The sequence below is a fragment of the Echeneis naucrates genome, chromosome 24 (assembly GCF_900963305.1).
Source record: "Echeneis naucrates chromosome 24, fEcheNa1.1, whole genome shotgun sequence".
Taxonomy (NCBI): Eukaryota; Metazoa; Chordata; class Actinopteri; order Carangiformes; family Echeneidae; genus Echeneis; species Echeneis naucrates.
In genome coordinates this window covers 2,786,805-2,812,976 of record NC_042534.1, presented here as the reverse complement: position 1 = coordinate 2,812,976, position 26,172 = coordinate 2,786,805, and the positions used below count along the sequence as shown (strand labels likewise).

Below are 26,172 nucleotides of genomic sequence, written 5' to 3'. Positions count from 1 at the left end.
AATCCAATTTAACGCAACATGTCAGCATTTCCCTGCCATCTCTCTGCGGGCCGGAGAAATCAGGAAGCTATTGTTAGTGTTGAGACAGTGAACAACAACATGGAGAGAGTCTCAAGCTTGGACGTGGAAACTGTATCCACCACTCTGATGAAACAAAAACACTTCTCCTGCAGAGTGTGAGGAACAGGAAGCCGTGTAGAGTCTAGCTGGGTCAAAGGTCAAAAACAGAAAGCATTAAAGGCATTTTTTTCTTGGCGCTGCCAATACCACAAGGTTCAGTTTCAACACCTCAGAAACGCAGCACGTTTCCCATGAACTCCACTACGAGGAGCAGCACCATCCTGACTGCTACTACAAGAAAGGAGGACGATAACCTGCCCCACCCCCAAAGTCACCACTTTCCCAAGCTCTCATCCTGTCTCTTCTCCTCCCTGCTTCGGCCCTCAGGATTCCCATTTAACCCCATCAGCGGATGACAGTGTCAGCGACACTCCCAGTGAATCTGAGCAGTGACAGATAGATGAAGGGTAATGTAATAATTCAGATTTTTAATGAATTTTTATTTTTTCTTTGTCAAAATAATTGGCAGAAGTCTTTTGTGATTCCAGTACATGAAGTGTTAATTCATGTAGATTTTACTTGTCGATATTATTTATTATAACATAAAAAAAAGCTGTTTATTCTTAAAGTGATCTCCACATCTTCTGCCTCATGGAGAAATTCAGGGGCTCTGACTTTACAAAACCCCTCTTTTCATCGCACGAGACGCCCAAGGGAGCAATAAAACGGGATGGAAATTTGTCAGCTGTTTGGGTGATACCTACCTCAGACAACAAGGCATCAAATTAATGTGGCTGTGAGTGATGATTTATTGGCTTGCATTGAAATCACATCACAAATGGATGTTGTATAATCGTCAGCGTAAACAGATGATGGGTGTAAAAAAGCCCGTTTCAGTGCCCACAATAATCACATCCAGACCTCTGGGGGAAACAAGGAAAACTCAGAACATCAGGGAAAATGGATGAGACAGTAGACCAAGATTGGGAACTATGCTGCATGACAAGCCAAAAATAAATCCAGATTTTTCCAAAATACACAGCCCTAATTTCACTGGAATTCCATTTCAATGTCTTTTATGACATGAAATCAGCAGATGTGGTGTTTAATTATGATGAGGACTGATGGAAGAAGTTGTTGAAATGCATTCGACAGACTTGAAGGCTGAAATTCATATTTTTGACGTGCTGTATTGATAAAGTTAAGGTTAATTTACCTTTTGCAGCAGGTGTGCAGCTTTTAATCCACCTAATGAGCTTCACACTGCTTCTGTGACTCTAGTTTACATCTCAAATGTTTCACTCCTGTGTGCACACTTCTCAGAAAATCTCATGTTTATGCAGTCAGGAGTTCAAGACAGTCATGTTGAAACCTGTTGTTTTATCTAAATCACATGAAGATTTGACCTAAACAGTAATAGTTCAAGCTCTGTAGGGGATTTCAAAGGGGAAAAAAAATTGTGGCATACTGCTTTCACACAAAAAACGTTTTCATGCCCTTGTATGACGATAAGAAATCAGCAACATCTGGTGGCACCTCATTTTCAAGGAAATGTGTGCATATCGTTGTATCTTTTTCTTTACCACCGTACATGTAAACATGTACATGAAGTTGTGATGATAATGTTGGCCTCAAACCCTGCACCTCTTTTCGTGTTAAGCAAAGATGGTGAACATGATGTCTTTGTGAGTTTTGCTGTTGTCCAATCACTTCTATTGTTCCGCAGTGTTTTCTAATATTCTCTGTTTGAATACAGAGTAAAAGCAAAGTTTAAAGGAGGTGACGCCATCTGTGACCCAGAAGAGGTTCCGGCCTTGAGGGCTCAGGAGAACCTGGACCAGGTCAGTCCTTAACGGGAGGAGATGGTGGTCATAACAAAAACACGGCTTTGTGGCTGTTGCTAACAGTACAGAAAAGATAAGTGACTGGGCACTTCTCACGTATGCTGCAAAAAACGTTGCTTTGGCCGTTGATGTGGAATATTGCTTAATACACTGCCCTCAGTGTTTCTCATGACATCATGGTCCTGTTTCACAACAAAATCTTTTCCCACCCATCTTTATGCGCACGCAGAGCTGACGGCTTCCCAGTGAAACTGCTGTGTAACCCTCCTGTCAGCGTCACAACCTTCCAGGTGAATTTCTGAAAACTTCCAATTTTCCTCAGATTTCCACCCACTCCACCCATTCCTGCAATGCCGTGCTGCAGAACTGGTATCACCTGTGTTGTGTTGGTAGGAAACAGGGTCATTTAATGGAAGTGCCTCAACACTAATTACTGTAAACAGAAGATTTCAGATGGTTGATGAAAAGGGAGGGCTGATTTAAAGCTTGATTGTGCTTCTACCTCTAAAGGACGACAACAGATTGTGTAGTTGTTTTGGATGAGAAGCAGAAAACTGATGCTCAATTACCTGAATAAAATCAGATTTCACCTGGATTATTATATTGTTGTGGATGTCCGTGTAGACTTAGTTTCTGTGAAGCACATTGTCCTTTATTTGCTAATGGTTTCTGAATTCTCCTATTTTCAACAGACCTGGACAAGTTTCTGCCCGTTTTTCTCTGATTCATCCGTCTACTTGTCAAACTGGGAATGATTTGCACTGCAGTTTCAAAGCTTAATGTCAGGGGGCATGGCTAACGCAGCTCTGCTTTGACAGATTGAGACTTAACATACCACTGAAAAAACCTGGCAAACATTGAGTTTGTATGTAGAGCACATGAGACAAAGCTGGATGTGTTGATGGAGGGCGCAAAGTTTCCAAGTAGTTCCCAAAAGCACTAAGTGACTATTCATTGATGTTTAATGATGCAATTACCTGAACATAATTCAATCTCAGCTTTATTATCTGTCAGCGATTTGTAGTATTGCAAAGCTGCTGCTAACAGGCTGTTTAAATCATTTCTTTATCGTGGGAGAATATGGAGATAGAGGTTTTATTCTGCTCCTCTCAGATAATCATCACATCTTCACAGTCTCCTGAGAGGAATTTCTAAAATCTCCTGAATCAAATGTTGTTGGGAAAGAGCTGGTACCACATTTCTGTTTCTCCCCAAAATCCTTTTACACTTTCTCCGTGTTGTTATCTGAAGTTGTATTACCCCCAAGAAGCTATTTTTACCGCTTAGCTCATATGAGTCATGAGCTGAAGCTTAAATCTAGAGATGACTGTCCCTGGACTCGCCTCATAAAACATTTTATAGACCTGATTTTACGTGTTGTCTTTTTTCTCCTCCTATTTTTTTTTTTATTCCTCTTACTTTTGTGTGTGTGTGTGCGTGCTTGTCTACTTTTGTCTTCTGTCAGTTTAAAATCTAGGTTCTAGTTTCATATCTGCTCGAACAGAAAAAGGCCAAAGGGGGCTGACTTTTTTCTTAATGATACAGAAGTAAATAAATAAAATGACATCAGATTTTCTTTCTGCTTTCTCTGGACTGAGCACTTTGATTTTGGCGCAGTATTCATTTCGAACTTTGAGAATCTTCCTTTATATTATGTGAGACGTTAAACATGTTTCCTAACTATCAAAAGGCTCATATTGAAATAAAAACTGTAACGGTATGAAACTTGTAAGGTTCAGCCTTTGTGTGAACTGTCTACAGCTGGTGTGGTGCAGTGTGAGTGAGATACTGACGAAACTAACCCTAACAGGCAAAGACAACCTGAGTTGAATCATTTAATTTTTCATGGTATTACCTTTTAACAGGAACAGCTCGGGGCTATTGGCTGCTTGTTTGTCAGGCCTGCTGCCATCAGTTGTTAGAGTCAGCATGTGATTGTGCAAATCACTGCAAACATTTACAAATTTCTCAAAGTCAACACAAGAGTGTTTTGAACAGGTTGACATTCCACGCTGTGTGTGTGTTTTTTGTGCGCAGGCCCTCAGGGTGCAGCTGGAGGCCCGACAGCAGCGGTTCAACCACAGAGGGACTGAACGGTCGGTAGTTCAACGCCAGCTTGTGGAGCTCAGCAGAGAAAAATCTGAGCTGAGGGTGAAGCTCACTGCCTTCTGCTGGCCGGACAGTGCAGTTCATGTCTCATCTGCTTTATCACAGTTAGTCAAATTTATTGTTTCAACAAGCTCCTGGTTCATAACAACTCTTGCTCATATGTCTGCCTGTATAGGTCAGATTTCTGCCCTGTTTGTTCTTATATTATCTTTTTCTGCCATTACCCTCTTTTTTTTAATCACTTCTTTCTGATCCTTTGCAGTGACTTTCTGTTAGACATTTAATACAGATGAATTCAACGAAGGCAGTTTCTTAACTGTGTGTTTTGTAGGAGGTCGGACTGTGTCTCACATTTTTTCAATGACGCAGCTAAAGGAAAGAAAAGCTGTTTGACAGATTTATTAATTTGAGAGCAGATCAGAGAAATATTTCCTCAGCAGGCTGCGGAGTTAACGTTCACACACCAGGCTTCATGCAGGATCAGTTTCATTTTCTTTCTCAGCCTGAACTTGGCTTACTTAGAAATTATGAGCCTTACTCCTTATGCTTTGAACTGGACAAACTTGACAAGTCACATTTTAATGAAGCAACTGTTTACCAGGAGCTGCCTTTTCAAGACATTAAAATGAAATGACCATTACACAATCATAAAAACCTGTTAGGGTTCATCTGTCACAAGTACAAGAGTAAAAATTTGATGAGAGCAGCCAGTGGAGGATGAGAGTAACACTTGAGAGAGTTGTGAGATGTTGGAATTCAATTTTATGTCATAAAACAGAAGTAGTTGTTCTCCTGACGATGAGCACTACGTTCATATCATGCAGCACTTTTATGAGTATACAATGACTCTTGAGTGGTCTTTAAACACCTCAGCAATAATTTATAAGGACGGACAAAAGATGGTGTCAAAGCACTGACTGACCTCATTACATGTTTATTCGGTGCAAAGTGATACACTGCTAGTTCTCCCACTGCCTGAACCTGATTTCACCATCTCTGTTCAATTTAAATGTCAATGACGTTTAAACAGAAAGATTGTTGTGATTTTTGTGCTTAAAATCAGAAAGTCATTTAAAAACATCGAATCTAAACCGTCTACGCTGATTCACAACACCTAACACCTACCAGAGAGGTCTGGAGAGCCTTCACTTCTCTCCAGCAAGCAGACTGTTATGAGATGCACAACAAGTGTCTAAATGTCAACCATTTGTTGGTTGTAGACAGATAAAGAGGGTTGACGTCTCATCCAAGAGGCGTCTTCAGGTCTGAGTGCCTGGTGAGGAGACCCGGGTCAGAAGGGTTACCTCTGAGAAAACAATCAGAAAAGTCCAGTTTTTCATTTTTGGTTACCATCTTGTCTGTACTGTACATGAATGCAGCTCACAGTGTAGTGTTTCCCTCATGGAATATCTCCCTCTGTAAACAGAGAGCCAACATGCAGGGGGGGAGCAGAGAGATCTCATTTCCAGACCAGACCATAAAATACTTGGAGCCTGACAGCAGTGAGAGGACAATCTTCAGCAATGGCACCATGGTTCACCTTCACCGTAAGACTGCTGTCATCACTTTATTTTTAGGGTCCATTTCAGTAAAGTGGAGCCAGTGGAGCCCTGAAGACTGGCTGTCAGCATCGCAGAGGCTAACACGTATCCTCATGAATTAATGAACAGTGTTAGTCCACCATGAGGACAGACGCTGACAGAATCGAATCCTGATATCAAGCATTCAATAAATGACGCAGCATTGTGTCTGGACGGGGTTTAATAACTCAATTAGGTCATGAAGTAAAGGACTAACACATTAAAATGTATGTGTCCACAGCTAATGAGACGTCATCATAGCTGAAACTGCTCTTCACAAAACAAATACATTTAATTAAGAGTCTTAGATTACAGAAAACGGTTTGTATTCTTTTTTAACCCATAAATTTCTGTTTAATCTCTCATGAAGTTACATGTTATATGTTGTAAAAAACCCCAACATGTGTAATGGCACTTTGTTGTACAATTTCCTGTTTGATAGATGCATCACATGTGAGTGAAGACTCCATCATGATCTTCCCCCTTTTAATCTTACAAATCTAGTCTTCTGTCCGCCTGGTCTGAGGTCAGCTGTGGAGTATGAGATGTGCTTTAATAGTTTTTAGGCCATTTTATTCTGCATGTGGTTTCAGTTTGAAGCACTGACTGAGCAGAGGAGGAACAGCGAATCAAATTCTCCTTCACCCTCCGTGTCCTTGGGCTCCTCTTCCACTGTCCTCCTCTGTGTCCTGTCTGACTGGTTCGAGGCAACACGTCCAGTGAGTTTGTGGAGCTCCTGTATGATGGTCTTAACATCCAGTTTCTGCTGTGACGCCTTCAGCGTGGCTGTGTTGAACGGGAATGTCCGTATGAAGCCTCCAACTCTGAGTGGAGGAGGGTGTTGTCCCTCTAAATGAGTGCCTCCTGGCCTCTGGCTCCCACTGTGGATCAGTCAGTGTATGAATGACCAGCTCATCAATCAGGTTCAATCTGACCAGTTTCAAGCCATTAACAGTTGAGCTTTAAGTGAAATATAATTTTTGTTGCTGGTTGACTGTTGGTTGACAAATTCTGCAGTCAGACCAGATTGGATTATTTCCATCCAATCAGAGATGGATGAGCACGTTTTGGTTTGAAGGATATTAGCAGATATTAACATTAGGTGGAAGGCAGCAGCAGTGTGCGTACCTGTAAATGTTGGGGAGCTTGCAGGACACAGAGCGTCTGAATCCCGGCCCGCTTTTTTGGATATCAGGTATCTTGGAGGAAACCTCCGTCTCTCCTGAGAGCTCCAGCTCAGCTTCTGTTTCAGTGTCGTCACGGTTTGTAACCTCAGACGCACGAGGACTCCTGTTCTCCATCAGCCGCGGTGCAAGAGCTGGACAGCTCAGTCTGTTTACCAGCAGCTCATCTGTCCTCCAAAGGAGGCCAGGTCTCCGGTTTACGTTCATGTCTCTGTGTGTTTTGCTAAGTGAGGTGTGAGTTTGTCTTCCCCTACCGGCATGTATCTTGTTTAAGTTAACGGGGGGAAGTTGTCTTCGGTAGTTGGAGACAAATGCACACTGTCTTGGGTTCATCTTCTCAGCCTGATGAAGAGGTTGTGAGGACTGGCCACCGGTCTTCTTCTGAACTTTGTGTTCTTTAAACTTGGAGATCACAGGTACAGCAGGCAAACAAGGCTGCCTGGTTTGTTGCTGGTAAGCTTTCTCTCTTAAGCTGTCGATGGACGTGTAGTTCATCAAATCGATCAGGTCACCAACTAGTCTTTTCTTCACAGTGATGTCAGCTTGGCAGTCCAGAGTCAGTGCAGGGCTGTAGTTGACCTCCAGCAGCCACGGTTTCAATTTGGCGTCAATCAGGATGTCAAAGCCAAACAGCTCCACACAGTTTGGACACAAAGGGACGAAGGGAGCGATGGAGAGGAGGGTCAGGGTGACGATGTTGTTGATCCTCTGCCACAGAACAAGGTCGTCAACGTCTTGGCTGCGGAGAAAGTGCCTGAATTTGCAGATGGTCCACTTGCATCCTTGGCCCACTCTCCCTTTTTCTGTCATGTAGAAAGGACCGAATTTGTTGATGCTGGTGTTGGTGAGGTGAGAGTACATGTTCTCCAGAGACGACAGGTTGTACTTCTCCGTGGCGAAACGCACCAGGCCTTCCTGATGGATGTAAATGGTGAGAGGATGGAAGCTCTTGACACACACATAGATCCTCAGGTCGAACTTGTAGCCAGAGATCAGCAGGGGGTCGCTGATGTACTTCTGTACAATAACAGAGCAGCTGTAGCTGAAGTCCTTAATGTCCTCGAAGATGAAGATCCCTCTGCCCCTGGACAGATCCACAGGCTTACATATCCAGTAGACCGGCGGGCCTTTGTTGTATTCAGTCAGAAAATGGAGGTACTCGTTGGGGAGGATGAAGACGGTGGGGCTGAAGTCATACAGAGACGGACCAAACGCTGCTCTCATTCTCCTGAGGTGGCGGGCCAGGCAGTCCTTCCAAACAAACACAAATACGTTTTGGTTCAGCACTTCCTGCATTAACATGTTTAATGTGTTTTTTCTGGCAGACCGTCACCTTGCGAGTGATGCCGACAGTTTGGGGATGGTGGTTGAGGCGTTGCCACGGCAGCAGTTTGAAATAGTCTGAGGTGCGAAATGCAGAGGCACGCCAGTAGAGGTTCCAGTCCTCCTTCCCTCTTTCCTCTTCATCATATTCCTCCCATCCTCGCTCCAGGAGAACCTCCCTCACCACATCTGGACCTCTGTCATGGAGTCTGAACACCAGAGACGCAGCCATGCAGCGCTCCACACTGGAGATAAACATAAATATGAGAGAAATGTTCCTTTTAGAGCATTCTTTCTTCATCTGACATATTTTGTAACTCTTCCACAACATTTTTTTTTTTGTTATAAGAGACTTGGAACTAAAGCCCAAATTGGATGGGAACCCTGTGCTTCTCCGCAATTTATCTCACTGAGGACGCTGTGCCAGTAAATATGAAAATATGGGGTGTAGTCTATGACAGACAAGAACATTTAGCTGGACACAGTTAAATGAGAAGCACAGAAACTCAGTTAAACTTTCAAACACAAACATTGGACATGACCAGTAACATTTACTGCGACTAATACTTCAAGAGGTAAGTCATATTTTTAAGGTCCAGCATGAGTAAGCATCCATAAATCATCTTGGACATCAAGGTTTCTGTTATATTAGTGCACTGCAAAAAACTGCACATAGCCAGTTCATTCGAAAGTTTAATGGACACATTTCATGAAAAGGAACACCAGGATCTGCTTGTGACAATATGTGCAGCTGAGCTTTTAGAGAGTCGTGTTCATGAGTCCAGGAACTGGAACATTTTCACATACCTCGTGAATTTGTAAATTTGCTGTGATGCAGAAAAACAAAGTGATGAACACAAATCTCCTGGAGACTTTAAACTGTCATAATTTAGGTAATCCGATGTATTTAAATGAAACTTGTTTTAGAATAAAAGGGAATTTTATTGAAACAGAACAATAATGTACAATCCTTAGAAGTTTTCACATTTCTCCAATAGATGGCATTAGTGACACAAATTTGTTTGTCTTACCTTTGAATGCCGAATGCACAGAAGTCATCTCATGTCGTCCTTGTTTGGTAAATGAAGGGAACAGTCAGAAGTGGTGACTGGCTGTCTGTTCCCTGAGCTCCACCTACAGACAGAACCAGACTCCAACAAGCAGGGAAGAGTCATTATTTCCATCTGTCATCATGAAGATAACATGTTGAGAAACCTTTATTCCCTGGATTCTTTTTAAAATATCAAGATGTTTAATTTTTATTGTTATGCTATTTCCTGTTTGGGATAACATACAAGTGGAAACTTTTCACTCCAGTCTATACATTAGAAATAGTGCACACTGAAAAATACAATAAATATTGGACAAAAGGTTTTATTACTTTATTAAATCTGATTGCAACTACAGATAAACCAACAGCAGGTCTCACAGCGATTTCATCCGCTCATCTGAAAGAAACAAGTTTAGAGTTGTTAAAAAAATAATAATAAAATAAAATGTTGACATGTTTTCACCTTCATTCAAACAAAACTATCTAGGTTGATACCGCAGTGGTAGAGTTTGTGAATCCTCTGTATGTCCAGGTTGGTGAGATGTGTCCGCTGACCCATCTGGGCTCCTCCCTGCTTGGCCACCACTGTGGGACTTCCATCCACACTGAAAAAATTCCTGCAACAGGACGGTATTACATACTGAACACATATCTCACAGACTCATACATTCTGTAATCAATCCTGCCAAAAAAAAAAAAATAAATAAAAAAAATTAAGACTTACGAGCCATAGTGCATTATGGAGTCAATGTCGTATGGCAGGTTCAGCGTATTTCCGTTTTTCACCTTGAAGTTACCCTTTCTCTCTAAAATAAATAAATAAATAAATATTTAAGTTTAATGATAATTGGTCTCCTGAGTTTAAAATAGATTTATCCAGAATATTCAAAACTGTATTACGATAGTTTTTGCAATGTGGGTTTTAATCTGGGCACTAATGTCCCTCCTCTGTAACTTTAGCCCATCTTTAAATCTAATGTGGTTTTATTTCCTGTCTGAAAGGGGGGAAAAGAAAAAGTCTTCATAGTACCAGTGATAGCAAACTGAAAGCTGATTTTTAATCAAAGTCTGCTGTTTTTAAATCTAAATATGCAAATCAGGCACTTGACACTTTAAAGGTTCTGCCTTGGAGTAAATCTTTAGTCGCTGCAATCATTAGAAATGCAAGTGAGCTTTTGAATGAGCGTCTTTGAACCTTTCATCCTGTTTGTGTTTCCCTACACGTCACATGTTTTTTACTCTTATCTAGATGAAGTTCATCTATTGTCCTGATTGTGTTTCATGTGTTTTGTGTCCAAGGTGGATCAGCTGATCCCCCACTGAGCCCATTTACATCAGAGGGACAATGGGAGAGGTAATTATTTAAATCTAATTAGTTTGAATAATCCCAGAACAAGCCCGATTTGGGCCTCAGAAAAGATGAATGGAGTTGAAAGTTTTCAGAATGCATGAAGTGAGGTGTTCACTTGGTATGATGCTCTCCCACAGAATTGTGATGTACTGATCCCGGTCCTGGCGGGTGTGTTCATGATGCAGGCCCAGTGCGTGGATGATCTCATGGCAGAGGTTTCCCACACTGCATGTTCGACCGTAATACAACGCCTGGTCTCCTCCTCGACAACCAACAAACGATGCACAACTGGAAGGTAGAAATAAAATAAATCATTCAAAGTAGCAAGTAAATATTTCAACTGAAAAACTGCTTTTTAAAAATTTCTTTTCCATAAACAGCATCAGCATTTCTCAGGGAACGACTAAAGAAGTAATCCCTATAAAGTCTTCAGGACCGTTGTGTTGATGTTAATTTGCACAAAACCAAAGTGAAAGCAGTAGATATTAAGTTTAAAGCCATTGTAATTTAAGTGGACTGACCCTTTTCCGTTGAGAAACTTGAGGTAGTTGACCTCTGTCGTGTGCTTTTTGAAGCGAATACAGGTGACATCTGAGATCATTTTGAAGGCTGCATGAATGTTTTCCTGTCGATCAGCTGGTTACATGAAATATATGTTCATGTTAATATCATCTTCACCACCAGTGACATTTTTAGAAGCACAACAACCCACCCAGCTCAGGACTGATGGTGTAGGGGACAGTGGCGTCAGGCCACAGGGTATTAACAGCATTCCTGTCCTCCTGCGAGGTACAAACATTCCATTACAAGTCTAAAGCAGTATTCAACAAATGCCAAGAAATTTTTGGGAGACGTTTGAAAGCTTTGTGGCCTTAAAACATTAAACTTTCACAAAACATTCTCTAACTTACCAGAAGCAAAATGTCTCCTTCTTGGACAGTTGCACTTTCTTCAAGCTCTACAAGAATCAGAGTGTTCAATGAATTCACAGCTGATGCACATTGTATTGATAAAACAAAGTTAATTTCTTTAGTAAAGGACTTATATTTGACCCTCTAAGGTTTCTGGGCTGATACTCTGAGGCAGTGACGTCTCCACGGAAGCATTCCCACCTATGGAAATGTAAACATTTAATTAGGCAACTCCAAATATTAAAATTCAAGAAAGGCTGAAAAACCAACAAGAACCAACCTTTTGCAGCACCGGTAACATTTTGGGCGTCATTTAAAGCAATGGTCGTGGTATTGTGTGTGTCATTCAAAGCAGTGAGACCAACTGAAGAGGATAAAGTTAAAGCCAACAACAGTCAGTCATGTTTAATTCATGAAAACTGAGCCTGTGTAAAAAAAATATAAATAAAATTAATAAATAATCAGCCACCTTTTTGAGAATCTGTGGTGGCATTTTGTGACACATCAAGCACAGAAGTGAGAGTGACATTACCTGTGGGAATGAGGAAATACATCATTAATCATCCATATGAGAGTGAATCTGAAAATCCAGATAAGACCAACCTGCAAAAGGGGGAGCTGTAGCATCCTGGGAAATATTTACTGGGACACCAGCAGCTACATGAAACAAAGAGCACACAGTAATTAGAGAAATCAGAACCATTTAAGAGATGTGTGATTTGAATCCTTCAGTTGTACCTGTGGACACGCAGACAAGGACCAAAAACCACATAATGCATCAGGAGAAGCCCAAAGATGAGACCTCTGCTGGATTCATGGTATTTACCACAACGCCTTTTTCTCATCAGGTGTGATTCATTCACACTAATCAGGATCTCTGAGTCTGAGCTGCAGCAGATTTACAATCTTAAGGGCATGTAACATCTATTTATGAATGAATGAGTGATCTTTTATGCTCAAAAAGCAGTATGTTGTGACATCCTTTATCTTTGGTCAGCATAAAGGGGCTGAGAGTCAGCTCATCTATGTGTCATAACGAATGCTGCGTTCAGGTGCCATTAAACTAGCTCATAGTGTGTGTATGAGTGTGTTTATTCTTTTAGTTGATAAGTTGTGCCCTTTATTGTTATTAACAGGAACATTCAGAGAGGTTAAACACAATTTTTTTTTTTTTTTTTTTTGAAGATTTTGTTTGTAGTTTAAATATTGTGATGGACTTTCTCCTGAAAATGTAAAGCAACCAAACAAAGGTAGAATAAATGGGAAGACATTATCAGCGTTATTTTTTTAAATTTCTGATCCTGTCAGTCATGATTGAACAAAACAGCTTTTTTGTCTTGTTTTGTCTTGTTTTCTTTATTATGTAGTTGTTTATGTCATTGCTTCTGCAAACGTGGCATTTTACAATTTGGAGTCAAACTAAAGTAATTTAATTCAACATCTTTTTCTTGTATTTATAGACACAAAAAATCTCGAATGAACAAAACTCAGGTTTTGTTACTGAGCGGTGAATAAACCGTCTGTGTGTTTTCCCACAGGCAGTGAACGTAGCAACAGTCGGGGTCATGTGACGTCCTGTCATGTGGTGCATTCACTTCCTCCTGATCTGGTTCGGAGCAGACGGACTCTGCTGTATCATGTCGTCTTAGTCGAGCTCCTGGTTCCTCCTCCACCGCAGTAAACATGTCGTTCGGGTTTTGGTCCGGACTGTGTCCGGCTCTGAAGCTGGTCCTCTGGGTCGTGTGGTGTGTGGGCTGCCTGCTGGTCCGGTCCGGAGCCGGGCAGGACGGCGGCAGCAGCAGCAGCAGCAGCAGCCCCCCCTGGTACCGGGACCTCTGCAGGTAAAGTAACGCACCTCCGACACCAACACCGCAGCAGCACAAACACAACAAACACACAACACGACCGTCTTCTAATCCACAGCCGGTCCGTATCTGAGCGTGTTGTGTGTGTCAGAGTCCGGTTAGATTCTGTTCATTCAATAAAGCCACTAAAACCCACCGTTTTATTTTTTCTGTCAGCTAATAATAATATTAATAATAATAAATCAACTTTCACGATTTGGCCTCGCGCCACTTCCTAACGGTCAATTATCTGAGCTAACAGCAGCGAAGCTAACAATCATGTCGATTAAATAAAAAAAAAATAAATAAATACATAAAGATAAAATAGCGAGCTCCCCGTTTTCCGTCAGTTTTCAGTCAGCCTCCGGTTGATTTGTGTCTCCGGGGCCGAATTAAAACCAGCTCAGGCCAAAATACGCTCCCGGTTCGGTCCCGGTTTGTACCGAGCTAAATGCTAAAGCTAACCGTTAAATGCGTTAAATCACGTGTCGTCTTCTACAGACAGCAGCTGTCTGCGCTTCTTCTTACATTTCACGACATCATCTGATGATGTTGGACTTCACCAAGAGCTCGATGCTTTCATCACAGATTCCCTCAATCAGTCAGAAGATCGACAGAGTCGTTGTTTGTTTTAAAATGGAAAGATTATACATGTTTGTAGTTCAAACAGGAGTATTACTAGAAACAGAAAGTAAGCAGTGGATTGAACCACCAGTGACAGTAACAAGTGCATTCATGTATTAGTCATAATAGTCTGTCTATAGTTCCACCTTTGGTGCAGGACTTGGGGTAATATTAGTAATTTTCCATTAGTTAAAGTGTAGTTCTTACACTAGTTATCAACATTACATAAATGGTTGGTTCAAAACAGCACTGTCCTCCTTTCCTCCTTTGCTGTTTCTGTGTGGCTGCTGTTAAAATATTGACACAGCAATAAGCTGAAATGATAGAAGGTAACTAGACCAGTAATTTCAGGCTGCTCTCAGGTCATGTGCCTGATTATGAAAGCAGGGTACTGTTAAACAGAAATAGTTAACAAGAAGGTTTTGTGAGTTTTTTTTTTTTTTTTTTGTAAGTGCAAATGAGATGCATACGGCGTCTGAAGTGTGATTCAGATTATTTGCTTCATAACATTCGGAGCAAAAGTCTGTGCAGCGCCTTGGAAAATGTTCAACACAGTTGAGCCCTGAAGTGAAAGTGGGTCAACAGAGCTCCATAGAGAAATGAGATGATCCTCAGGTGTGTAAATGCTCTAAGTTTTATATCCTGAAGTGAAAATTAAAAAATAAAAGTAAAAAAAAAAAAAAAGTAGAGAAGAAAAGTCACTCTCCTTTCAGGTCACTTTAAGTGCTGAGTTATTTTTTGTCTGTCTCGCTCACACAGCATGTTTAAGAACCACCCGTTTTCAATGATGTTCAGGTCAGAGGACTGTGAGGGCCGTTCAGACAGCTTCAGCTTGTGTTTCCTCAAGTGGTTCATGCTGCATTTCTGCATTCGGTTTCAGAACAATATCCCGTTGTAGAAGCTCTGTCACTGACTGTAGGACACTTTCATCCACTTTTTGTTGCTGCTCATCAGAGTCAATTTATTTCAAAGGCCATTTTTGTACTGTTGGTGAAACATTGATTAATCATTTTAGTCTTTTTATGTAAATATGATTGAATTTCTGTCTGTAGATTGTTGAGTGTGGCCTTTAGCAGGAAATCGTGTTATATTAAAATCACGAGTATCAGCCTCTCTGTAAATCAACAAGAACTTTTTCACCAGTGTTGTTCCCATGTTCTTCATCTTATCATCTTCTTTTCGTTGTGTTGCAGTTACAAATGGGAAGCATTTGATCGAGACAACAATGTGAGCTACACACTGAAGCTCTGCGAGTCTTCATCATCGACCAGCTGTGGCCCCAACACCGCCATCTGCGCTCACAACCTCAAAACCAGTACCACACAGTCTGTTGGTGAGTACCGGTACACACCGGGAGACCAAGGTTCTGCAGTCGCATCAGAAACTTTTCTCAGCCAGGTGTTGTCATGCCATGACTCTCTGCTGGAGAGGTTTGTTTGACAAAGACTTGGTTCTCTTTGGCATGAATAAAATGTTGTGTACATGCACAAATGCGTTTTTATAGGGCTGTAATGGACTTTTGTCTTATGTATGAATGTGCCGTGGTCAGAAACTTCCTGTAGGGAGTGTTCATGTGGTTTTGATTGTCAGTTAAGATGTTGTCAGCTGACAGTGAATTGTGTCATGTAGCAAAATCAACAGTCAAAGAGGCTTTTCTTTTTCACACGCTTGGCAGACACTGAGGAAAGTGGCTTTTGAATCTGGATAGTTTTCTGCCTCACTAGATTTTGTTGATTGTGTTGGTTGAAGAGGGGCGGGGTTATAACATGTGGTTAATGGTCCGACCAATCAATCAGTAACCCTCTAAGACAGTTTCTGGCTGTCAGAAATGTTTAGACTTCTGTCTTCTAGTTGGGAACCATCTCCACTGTGTGATTTTATTTTATTTTATTTTATTTTTTTATAGCTACCATGAGATAAACTGTAATGAGCTTGTTTTGACACCAACAAAGTCGTGTTTTGCATGTTGAGTGTTGAAGTCTTTTTAACATCACCACAGGAGATTACCACACTATTTGTCTTCCTGCTGCATACTATCCCCCTCTTCTTCTTATTTTGTGCAGCAATGCCGCTGCTTCTCTCTCTGATTGTGCAGTCGTGCAGTTTGAATGAACTATTTTGGTCATGTCACTGGACATGACGGGGAGCTCGGCTGATTGACTCAAGCAGCATGACATTAAGAATCACAGTTTTCTGCTGACTAAAATGTGAGAGTTGAACAATGTACAGGGTTAATGAAATCAAACTGTGTCTGCTCAGCTTCTTGTAGAAGGTTTTTAAAGACACACTGTTGTTGGTGTTGTCTCAGTGTAAAGTTTCCTCATAAAAGCCAGCTACTGGAACATTCTCGTTGCTGCACTTTGGACGTCATCTGTCACATCAACAGGATGACAACCTGTGGAAGAAGGACACTTACCACCTTTGGTCTCACTGTCGTAAAAACATGATACCCACTGTAGCTTTGTGTTTGCCACTGCTGTGCAGGATAATTGAGTTTGGTTTGTCGGGGAGCAGCAGTGGATGGGCCAGAATCCAGCATGTTGGAGTTTACCTTCACGCCTTTGGGCAGTCTGATGTGGCGCGTTGCCGTTGTGTCATGTGACTACCACACAGCAGAACGTTTAACGGTTCTTTAGTAACACTGCTGCGGACCTGAAACTAACTGGGAGAAGGACCGTGGTCACAAACAGTTGAACTATGAAATGCTATTTCACATATGATCCTTTTTTCTCTTCCTTCTGTGAGTTTTTGCCATGTATACATTTAAAAATATTAGGACTTTTTGCTTGGTATTCTTGATTATGATAAATAATGGATGAAATGACTAAGGGCTGTCTCCGAGGATGGATATGTCATCGCCCTTTAAAACAGTTTATCTAAAAGAAATGCAATGTTAAAGTATTATAACAAATAAGTGGTGGTTTATGTTTGACTGAGCTGTTTTGAGGGCGTTATTGTTGCTACACTCAGTCTGCACTGTCACTGTCTCTGGGATCAGAGGTGAAGTCAGTGCAGCAGCTGACACTGACCACTGAAGGGTTTTCCAAACGTCAGGAGAAGTGCTGCAGCATACAGCGGTCCAGAGCCTCATTTGGACGTTAGCAGATCTGATCTCAGTGCTGATGAGGCTCAATCTCCTGCTGCTGCCGTGCGTCAGCAAGATCCACATCTGTCTCCTGGAAGATCCGAGGCGCCTTCCTGATTCTTATATCAGCAAACTCGCATCATCATTGTGCCGTTCCACCAACAGGACCCGTTCATCTGCTCTGTATACGTCGTTTTAGTGGGAATATTAAGTTTGATGCACCTTTTAACGTTGTGTTGAACTAATTGGATCCGACCTTCGGCGAATAGAGTCGGTTCTGATTCCTGTAAAACAACAACAGCCTTATTGATCCAGCTGAGTCTAAAGCAGCAGCACTCAGACCTTATTCATCACACCTTATGTTTGGAAGCAGAGAGACGACTTTTCTCCTGAGAGACAGTTTTAACAGGATAATACTGTGGAAATTAGCATGAATTATATGTCCTATAAATATGAACATGTTCCAATACAACTGTAGACTGTCTTCTTTCTGATCTGCGTCATCTGTCCCGGTTCATCCCTTGTTGCTCATTTGATTCATATTATTATTATTATTTTCAGATTCTGTCCCTTTATCAGTTCCACAGTGGGGAAATTGTTACTGCATGCTAACTGTCCTGCCTGTAGTCATTTGTTCATTTTCTGTCAGCGGCTCATTGTGACTTCTAATCTACTCTGAAGACGTAGTGCTGCTCAGACCCCTTGATTTCCTATTGTGTATATTTATGTCTGTATTGTGTTATACAGAAAACGTCTGAGGCTTCTCTTTTTCCATTTTCCGTATTTTTAAATAGGTAGAACCAGCAAAAATTGACAAGCCCGCTTAATAATAACATGAATTTTTAACTTAATTTACATTTTGATTCTGGCTCACTGAGACTGTGTTGAGCTGTTCAGTTATGTTTCCTTCTTTTATTTTTGCCTACGACCTCACTGAAGAAGGCTGGCTGCCAGTCTGAGGTATTTCTACTTCTCACAACAACAACTTGTCCTGCAGTGTGAGTCTGTGACCTTCCCCTGGTGACAAATCTGTGTTTGGTAGCTCCCAGCCAGGCAGTGTCATCTGACTCAGATTTCTGACAGCGACAAAGAGCTGTTTCGCTGGCTGAAGCTTCTGGACTGAATACTGCCGAGTCACGTTGTCAGTTTTTTTGTTTGTGGGTTTGTTTGTTTGTTTGTTTTTTTTGTTTTGTTTTGATTTGCGTTCCTCATTACGTGTCACTCTTTTTTTTTTTTTTTTTTTTTTTTTTTTCCCTTTCTTTCACGAGGAAGGTTCCAGACAGAAAGCAAAAGCAAGTGTTGCTTGTTCATCGGGCTTGTTGGCTTATGCCGTGACTCCATGATCATATCATGGAACATAAAAATTCACACATAGTCACCAAGTTCTTTCTCTGTCTCTGATTCACTGTCTGCTCCCACATTTTCTTAAGAACTATTGAAATTAAGCAACAATGCGTATAATCTGTCAGTTTACGTTTAATAAACATCAGATAATAGGGAACAGTTTTCAGTTTCCTAAAATCCCTGGTGACGCCTTTGAAGTTCTGTTTCTTCAGTTCAAAAGAAATAATCGGTTAGCTGTCACATGAAGAGCTTTGTGAATCTGCTGCCTCATTCTACTTTGATTGTCTGGCCCACGTCTGTTTTCCTTGGACTCTCACAGAATCACTTTCGGTTGCAGCAAATTTCAGTGAAAATCCCCACCATGCACCACCTGCTCAACGTCAGACAATGAGCAGACAGAGTCAGAATCCTGCTGGCAGAGAAAGTGGAGCATTTAGCAGCTGAAGAGGCAGAGAGCTCCCTCAGGGAGGTTGGCAGAGACCCAAAGCGGAGCTACAAGAAGAGTTAATGTTGGACTTAGATTCACCAGCTGGACAGAAAAACATCCCCAGATAACTGATGACGCAGCGCTGCAACTGCTGGATGAGCAAATCGGCAACTGTTGGCTAACAAAGTGATGATACTGTGTGTGATCTCTCAATCACCTGACAGTCAAATGAAATTAACGTCATTTTGTTATGAAGAAGATTTAAAACTAGAGACCAAGACAATGAGCTCACTCACTGAACCTAAAAGAGATGAGATTGAATGCAAATTTTAAGATCTTTCCTGCACAGTCTGTGTTTTTAAGTCCATGTGGGCAGAACACTGACGGACTACGAACAAGATGTTGTGTGACCTTCATCTGTTTACTCAGCGTCTGCTGAACAGTCATAATCCCTGTACTAATGTCACGGCACCTGAAGCTGTGCAACAGGCTGGAACATGAGTGCCACAGCAACAGTGGGAAGATACAGTCGTGTTTTTGGTGTTAGTAGGTCAAAGTTGTTGAGTAACATTCCTTTACGGACCCATTGTGATAGCAGGAGTCCTGCCATATCAGAGGGAGCAGAGAGCAAACACTCATTATCACAAACTGAACTTTGTGTAGGTTTCACTGAAAATGCCTTACTTGTAGAAAAATAAAATATTTATATTTATTTATATGGAGTGTTTGAAAATGAGCAGCCAAAGTAAAATGCAAATGCAATGACCAGAATATGATTATGTATTAAACAGTTTGTTACAAAGGGCTCAAAGTTCAATCGCCTTTATATTCATGTAGTGAAGTCATTATTTGTTTAAGAGAAATGAGCTCCGTTGGTAAATATCACTGTCCTTCACGGAAAGAAACAAAGTGTGAGTCCTAGAACTCAGTACTCGTGGCATTAGGAGTCCCAGTAAACTTGTTTTTATCTTTAGGTCTTCGGTGGCAGAAGTCTGCCCGATGTCGGAGAAATTCACTGCTGGCTTTAAAAGGACTTAAAATAAATCCTGCTTCTTTTAGTCATCATATTTGACGTACTGTGTGTTTATTTAAAATAAATAAATCAAGTGGGAGGTCACATGCAGGACGTTTCCCACTGCTCTCTGTGCCCGACAACGGCAGCAGGGTCAGGTCATTATAGCACAGAGGTTAATGTTGTGTTTGTGGGTGTACGGGTCAGTGGTTAAATTACATTAGTCCGTCAGACTAACAGAGAGTGTTTGTGCCTTCCTCATTCAGAGACCATCTATTGTGCACTTTACATTTGTTATTTATATTACCAGATACTTCTTTTACACCATGATTTCCACATCTTTATTCATAACAATATTCAAAATCAAGTAAAGTACTCTGCTGCCATTAACGAAGCTCAAAGCCATGAAAAGATACTAACTGAGTGTATTTGACTCTTCTTTTCTGTCCCGGATGTGCAGGTGAGCTGTCTCTGCAGAGGCTCTCTGGCACAGTGCTCAATTTCAACAGCACAGAAAAATGTCCAGGAAACAACAACGCCATCCAGGCCAGCATCAGTTTTCAGTGTGGGAGGACTATGGTGAGTAAAATATGATGATATACTCTTAAGCTTTACCTGAATTCATCTTTTTTTCTAAGTGAAAAGATTAATACAACCCTGGGCTGCAGCAGTCAGATGACAGAAATGTGCCTTTGCGTATAGCACTTGAGATGTTGAATGTTTTCTTGGTGCACAACACATTTATGATCCTCCCCTAAGAAACTCCAGCTTGTGTTTCCTCAAGTGGTTCTTGGTGGATTTTGAATTCAGAATTAGCTAGGATTTAGTTGAATCAATTCACTGCTTCCTGCCACTAAGCTCAACAAAAGCAGAATATTTTCATCTTTATTATTAACATAGGTAGGTTTTTTGCAAAGCTCGTGGACACATGAATCTCTCAATGGTCAGCTTCTGTTATCTTATATCCAGATGTGTTTGTGTTGCAGTGTTAAAGTTCTTTATTCATGTTATGGCAGACACATGTTAGAAGGATGCAAAGTCATTAACTCGAACAGAAATTTCCACCATTTGTGTGCTCTTCATCCAGGGAGTTATAATTCATTAATACTTAAGACCAAGACCCATATCTTTGAGCTTTCATTTGAATCAAATTTTAGAAACAAACTGAAAAACCCCGAGCCGGTGTTCATCTGGTTTTCTGCTGTCAGCTGCAATGAAAGGAAGTGAATTTATGAGAACATTGACAGTCACCTGCTGTTGTGAGTCAACGCCTGTGTGACTGTGGTGTGATGGGGGCGGCTGAGCGGTGGGCCAACACTAAGAAAGGAAGGAAACTTTTCAAAAACTAATCTCATGCTCAGCAGTAGAAGAAAAAGAAGGGAAGAGAGCCAAATTCTCCCAAATAGACTTGGTTACAAAGTGGCTGCAGTACATTCTTCATCTTCCTTCATCTTGCCGTATTTTCAATGTTAATATTCAAGTCCTGTTTATTGTTACAATGTTCAGCTCACCTTGAGATCAAAGTGTGAAACCACCATTTCCATTCAAGTGAGTGTGAGACTGATCTCAAGATGTATTATAATGAATGAATGAGATTATAATGAATATTATATAAATAATGTGCAATAATATCCCGTTCTGAGAATAACTATTGAAGCGTCAGACTCGGAGGTGTATTTTTTTACTGATGTGTTAGATGTGTGATGTGTGGTTTCCATTTCATATGAAGTGTCTGTTAACCTCCTCTGGATATTACTCATCAGAACCCATTGACTTTGTCCTTGAGGTTTGGCAGATGTGGTAAATTGATTTCCTTATTTGCTTGACATGGCTCAGTGGAGAATCATGAAAACAGTACATGAGTTCTTTTATTTGGCGCTCTTTTCTTCTTTTGAGTTCTTTTATTTTATTCTTCATGGTGTAAAGACATGTCTAATGAGACTCTGATAACTGAACATCCCAGAATTCCCCCTGAGAAGTTACAGGCATCAGACACAGTCCATGAACAGTGAATGATTTCCTTTAGAACAGAGACGCTGGTTCGGTGTCCTATAAGCAGAGCTGCTTTTGATACAGCATGTCAATGTGCTTGTGAGATTTATCACCATGCCACTAGCTCTCACTCACTTTCCTGTGTTTGTGCGCTGCAGGGAACTCCAGAGTTTGTCGCCCTGTCTCAGTGCGTGCATTACTTTGAGTGGAGGACCTACACTGCCTGCAAGAAAGATAAATTCAAGCCCCACAAAGAGGTATGTGGCAGAATATCTGATCTGGTGGAAACTGTTCGCGTATCTATTTAGGTTTTGGTGGGTTATGTGAGACAAATTGACTAAAGGAAGTGTTAAAGCGGCAGTGAAAAGTTTCCTTCACACTCTTGTGAGGATGTACAAAGTTTAAGTCGGGTTAATTTACCGTCAGAGCAGCAGTAGCATGTCGTCACAATGATGGAACGGATGGCAGCATAGAATTGAAGAACTGAAGAAATGTGTCAAATTAATTGGACACATACAAACATTTGTTGGTCAGATGAAAATTAAACATAAATGTGTTTGTAAATAAAATATATTTTTATTGGATGAAGTCAATAACAAATAAAGCCCTTCACATTAATTAAAATCCAATAAAAGTAAACTGCATATTTGAAGCCCGTCAAGTTCTCTGATTAAGTATTGAAATGACTAAATCTGCTCTTAAAGGTTTCCACAGTAACTCAAAATGTATTACCTTTGCTAATTTCTAACTTTATAGATGCATTTGCTCCTTAAACAGCAGCAAATTAACTCACTAAGAACCATGTTGTTTGTTCACAAATGTTCCCCAACATGTGGAACAACCGCTCAAAGAAGGAGGGTCGTTATATATCGTTGTTTTAAAATGTCAGGATCACAGTATATAAACCTATTTCCTGTGTGTTCAGGTTCCCTGCTATGCGTTTGACTCGGACGGGAAGAAGCACGACCTGAACCCTCTGATCAAAATGAGCGGTGGATATCTGGTGGACGATGGCGACGACGACGGCGACTTCTATATTAACATCTGCCGCAGTCTTGGTGAGTGAATGATGGATGGATTCATGATTTAGTAACTGGAAGTCTGATTGGATTCAGTATTAATGTGAGGGTTGTACGGTTTGTTTTTTTGGACTTGGTCCAATATTATCAACATGCTGACATCTTTGATTTGGACCAATCAGCTGTCATTTAATCTGATTAATCACCTGACTGATTTTTCTGTATTTTCTTTGGTTAGATTCAATGATCTGTAGCGAGCGCATGACTTTAATGTATCATTCAAACCGTTTTGACAAACCCAGTAATGTTCCAGATCTCCAGGAAGGGCTTGAGCATTACTGCCAGCAGCTGTGTGTGTATTGTGTGTTTGATGTAATACGCTGTGTGTTAGCAGCCCATCAAGCTGATTCCCTATTATATCTACTAACAGCCTCCTCTTTCCAATGATCTCATATCTGCTTTCTCAGACCAAACAGGCAAAACCTGTCCAGAGGGCTCTGCAGCTTGCCTGGTCACCAAGGATGGCTCCTACAACATGGGCTCTCCTACCGGTCCACTGGAGCTGGTGGACAGAGACAGGTACCTCCTGAAACGGCCACAGTTGAAATCTGAAAGTTTGTCTGAGCATTCATAATTCCTGTTTGCTGATGTGGTGAACAGATTGTATTTTTATCGGGGTTTTGTTAAATTTCCATTTCTTAAATATTTGTGTAATAAGCTGTTTTTAAATTGGAAAAAAATAAGCTGAAAAGATGTTTCCCTCTTGTCTTCTCTTCCTTCTAGCCTGAGGTTACAGTATAATTTGAGTGCTGGGTCTTCTCGTCCGGCTATCTGTCACGAGCACGATCCTGCCGTCACCATCACCTTCATCTGCCCATCAAGCAGACATTTAGTATGTTGTACTCATTTTGCAGAATATACAAAATGCATTTTACAAATGCTTTGCTCTATTTAGATGTTTATTTTCATGCTAAGCTGCTGAAATGTGACAGATTTTTCGTTTGCCTCTTTGCAGGGCAGTACTCCGAAGATGACGGCGGGGCAGAACTGTCGTTATGAGGTGGTGTGGGTGACTGAATATGCTTGTCACAGAGACTACTTGGAGAGCCACAGCTGCAAACTGACCAGCAAGCAGCACGACATCTCCATCGACCTGACGCCGCTCACCTTGGCCCGTAAGAGTTTGTTCCTCCAAGACTTCAGATCACAACTTCAAAGATTCAGATTTGTTTAACCTGAATTTAGAAGCCACAATTTCAAACCCTCAATGTTCTTTAGTCTTGAGCCAGAAACAACCAACACATCCCGATCAGACGGCCTAATTTTCCTGCTGCCGGTAAAGAGCCACAATAGCTTTTTTAAGCAGGCAGGTACTGGACAGGGCGAGGCTGTCGATGTGATGACAAGAGCCTGTTTGATGTAATAACAACTGATGCGTGAGGCCTTTTAGAGGCAGCAGCATTTTGGATTATTAGTAAGTGATTTGGAGGAAGGAAACCTCAAGATGGGAAGCATGAACTAAATAATCTCCGTCTGGTGGGGATACAATGAGCTCGTACATCAGATAGCTTTAACTAATCAAACTGTCACACTGCTCGGCATGTCAAATCAACAGTTTTACGGTTGGTTCTCATCCTTTTACACCAAAGGGCTCAACACATTTCAACACAATGGTAATGTGTTGACTGTTGATCTGGAAACATTTCTCATTGTTAGGAAGACCCTGCTCAGGAAATGTATACAGTCTAAAGAGGGGGTGTATGAATTAGGCCCACATTTTAACTTCATGTTTTCATACCATTATTAAAAACTCAAAAAGGGAAAAAGTAGCTATAAAACCCGCTGTAATTCTTCAAACTTGTTGCAACGCTGTTTATTTATTTTTTAATAAAGCTCCAAAATTCCATCTCACAGTTGCACATTTAGCCTCTAAGAATAATGCTGCCCTTTTTTTACATCCCAGATAGAGGAACTAACTTGATGAGTAAACTTCACTGACCTTCCTGATTTTCAGTAACCTATTGTTAGAACTGAAAACGTCTTTTCCACTTCCTGATGAAGTTAATCTGTTTTAATTCAATGTTTCAGAATTCAAACTAAGAGCAAACAGCCTAAGTTAAGACAGACATGGTCCATTGTACTAAGATGAGGATGATAATTAGTGTCAAATGTGTCAGACTGAACCCTCCACTCTGATTTTGTGTCACTGCTTACAGCCACAGAGCCTGCGTACTACGCAGTTTCAGGTGACGAGGCTGACAGCTACGTCTACTACCTGAACGTGTGCGGGCCAATTTCCAACAGTGAATGCGGCAACACCCCGTTCATGTCGTCCTGCCAGGTGAAGAGGAAGGACAACAAGAAGAGGGTGGCTGGAAGACATCAGAACCAGACGTTGCGGTAATGTGTGTTGGTGTGCTTGATCCAAAAATAGGCCCAGCTGTTTGTCCCAGCAATGCTCCATCTTCAACACCTCTTAACCTCTTCTCGAACCAGGTGAATGAATCCCCTCTTTCTCCTTTACAGTTATTCGGATGGAGATTTGACTCTGATCTACCCAGAAGGTGACAAATGCTCAACTGACTTCCAGAGAATGACTATCATCAACTTTGAGTGCAACAAGAATGCATGTGAGTTTTCCACCGTTCAGTTACAACCATCTGTGCCGTCTGCTCTCTCCTCTCCGTTTTATGTTTTTAAAGACACTTTATTGAGGATTACATTTTGTCCTTTGGTGTCACCTGCTGGTGGAATCAAGAAGTAGCTCAATAAATTTTTCTGCCACACAATCAGATGCATGAATGAAGTCACCACTTTAACCTTATTCCTGCTGCTGTGCTGGATCTTATTTTCTGCAGCACACGGTGGTCGAGGGAATCCAGTTTTTACAGGTGAGTCGGACTGCACTTACTACTTTGACTGGGAGACGGCCTTCGCCTGTGTCAAGGAAAAGGAGGATCTACTCTGTCGGGTCAGAGACCACAACAAGCACTACGACCTGTCACCCCTCACAAGATACCCTGGTAAGTTTTAACAAATTACTGTCTCGCTTCGTCTGGCAGCAGGAATCAAAATATCTTTTTTTGCAGGAGACAGACTCTATTTTATTTTGATTAATGTGTTAACAGGGCTTTGTGACTCCTTGTGAATATAGGGAAATCAAACAATAAAATATGGAGGTCATACTTCTTTTATTTGCACAACTCATCACAAATATTTGAAGTGTAATTGTCATGAAGGCCGCCTCAGATAAAATCTCCTCAGAGGGGCGCAAGACAGCTGAAGGTGAATCTGTCAAAGTTTTCTTCTGTGTCAGTGTAATTCAGAGACAGCTGTCAATACATTCCTGGTATAATACAATAGCTAATAGCAAATTCAGCATAAAGATAACGGTGAACAAAAAAAATAAATA

General features: G+C 41.2%; 3 protein-coding genes across 3 annotated transcripts in view; 1 reads left to right on the top strand and 2 right to left on the bottom strand.

Moving 5' to 3' along the window:
- Positions 1-6,182: 6,182 nt before the first annotated feature.
- Positions 6,183-9,248, bottom strand: ttll2 (tubulin tyrosine ligase-like family, member 2). Its single transcript, XM_029497081.1, has 4 exons — positions 9,132-9,248; positions 8,111-8,345; positions 6,722-8,028; positions 6,183-6,474 (listed from the first exon to the last, which is right to left on the bottom strand). Exons 2-4 carry the CDS (start codon positions 8,330-8,332, stop codon positions 6,183-6,185), a joined length of 1,821 nt encoding a protein of 606 aa, XP_029352941.1. The 5' UTR covers positions 8,333-8,345; positions 9,132-9,248.
- A 372-nt stretch (positions 9,249-9,620) lies between these two features.
- LOC115038207 (high choriolytic enzyme 1) lies at positions 9,621-12,185 on the bottom strand. The gene is made up of 11 exons (XM_029497080.1): positions 12,152-12,185; positions 12,017-12,070; positions 11,883-11,945; positions 11,694-11,777; positions 11,555-11,614; positions 11,414-11,460; positions 11,215-11,284; positions 11,024-11,138; positions 10,618-10,790; positions 9,876-9,957; positions 9,621-9,768 (listed from the first exon to the last, which is right to left on the bottom strand). Exons 1-11 carry the CDS (start codon positions 12,183-12,185, stop codon positions 9,621-9,623), a joined length of 930 nt encoding a protein of 309 aa, XP_029352940.1.
- An 837-nt stretch (positions 12,186-13,022) lies between these two features.
- The window catches only part of igf2r (insulin-like growth factor 2 receptor), a 30,495-nt gene continuing 17,345 nt past the window's right edge, over positions 13,023-26,172 (top strand). Inside the window, exons 1-11 of the mRNA XM_029496358.1 lie at positions 13,023-13,254; positions 15,075-15,214; positions 20,210-20,328; positions 21,900-21,998; positions 22,667-22,799; positions 23,228-23,339; positions 23,544-23,652; positions 23,776-23,935; positions 24,977-25,160; positions 25,287-25,390; positions 25,619-25,783. Of these exons, the coding sequence (XP_029352218.1) occupies positions 13,097-13,254; positions 15,075-15,214; positions 20,210-20,328; positions 21,900-21,998; positions 22,667-22,799; positions 23,228-23,339; positions 23,544-23,652; positions 23,776-23,935; positions 24,977-25,160; positions 25,287-25,390; positions 25,619-25,783 (1,483 nt within the window). The 5' untranslated portion in view covers positions 13,023-13,096. The remainder of the gene's footprint in view (positions 13,255-15,074; positions 15,215-20,209; positions 20,329-21,899; positions 21,999-22,666; positions 22,800-23,227; positions 23,340-23,543; positions 23,653-23,775; positions 23,936-24,976; positions 25,161-25,286; positions 25,391-25,618; positions 25,784-26,172) is intronic.

Bases quoted from the DNA above. Each gene is read 5' to 3' on its own strand.
- LOC115038207 (XM_029497080.1), bottom strand. From the start codon at position 12,185: ATGTGGTTTTTGGTCCTTGTCTGCGTGTCCACAG. The intron at 12,071-12,151 runs GTACAACTGAAG...TGTTTCATGTAG, and splicing joins CCTTGTCTGCGTGTCCACAG to CTGCTGGTGTCCCAGTAAAT. The intron at 11,139-11,214 runs GTGGGTTGTTGT...TCATGTAACCAG, and splicing joins CACCATCAGTCCTGAGCTGG to CTGATCGACAGGAAAACATT.
- ttll2 (XM_029497081.1), bottom strand. From the start codon at position 8,332: ATGGCTGCGTCTCTGGTGTTCAGACTCCATGACAGAGGTCCAGATGTG. The intron at 8,029-8,110 runs GTGACGGTCTGC...TTTGTTTGGAAG, and splicing joins CTGTCGGCATCACTCGCAAG to GACTGCCTGGCCCGCCACCT. The intron at 6,475-6,721 runs GTACGCACACTG...ACTGATCCACAG, and splicing joins AAGCTCCCCAACATTTACAG to TGGGAGCCAGAGGCCAGGAG.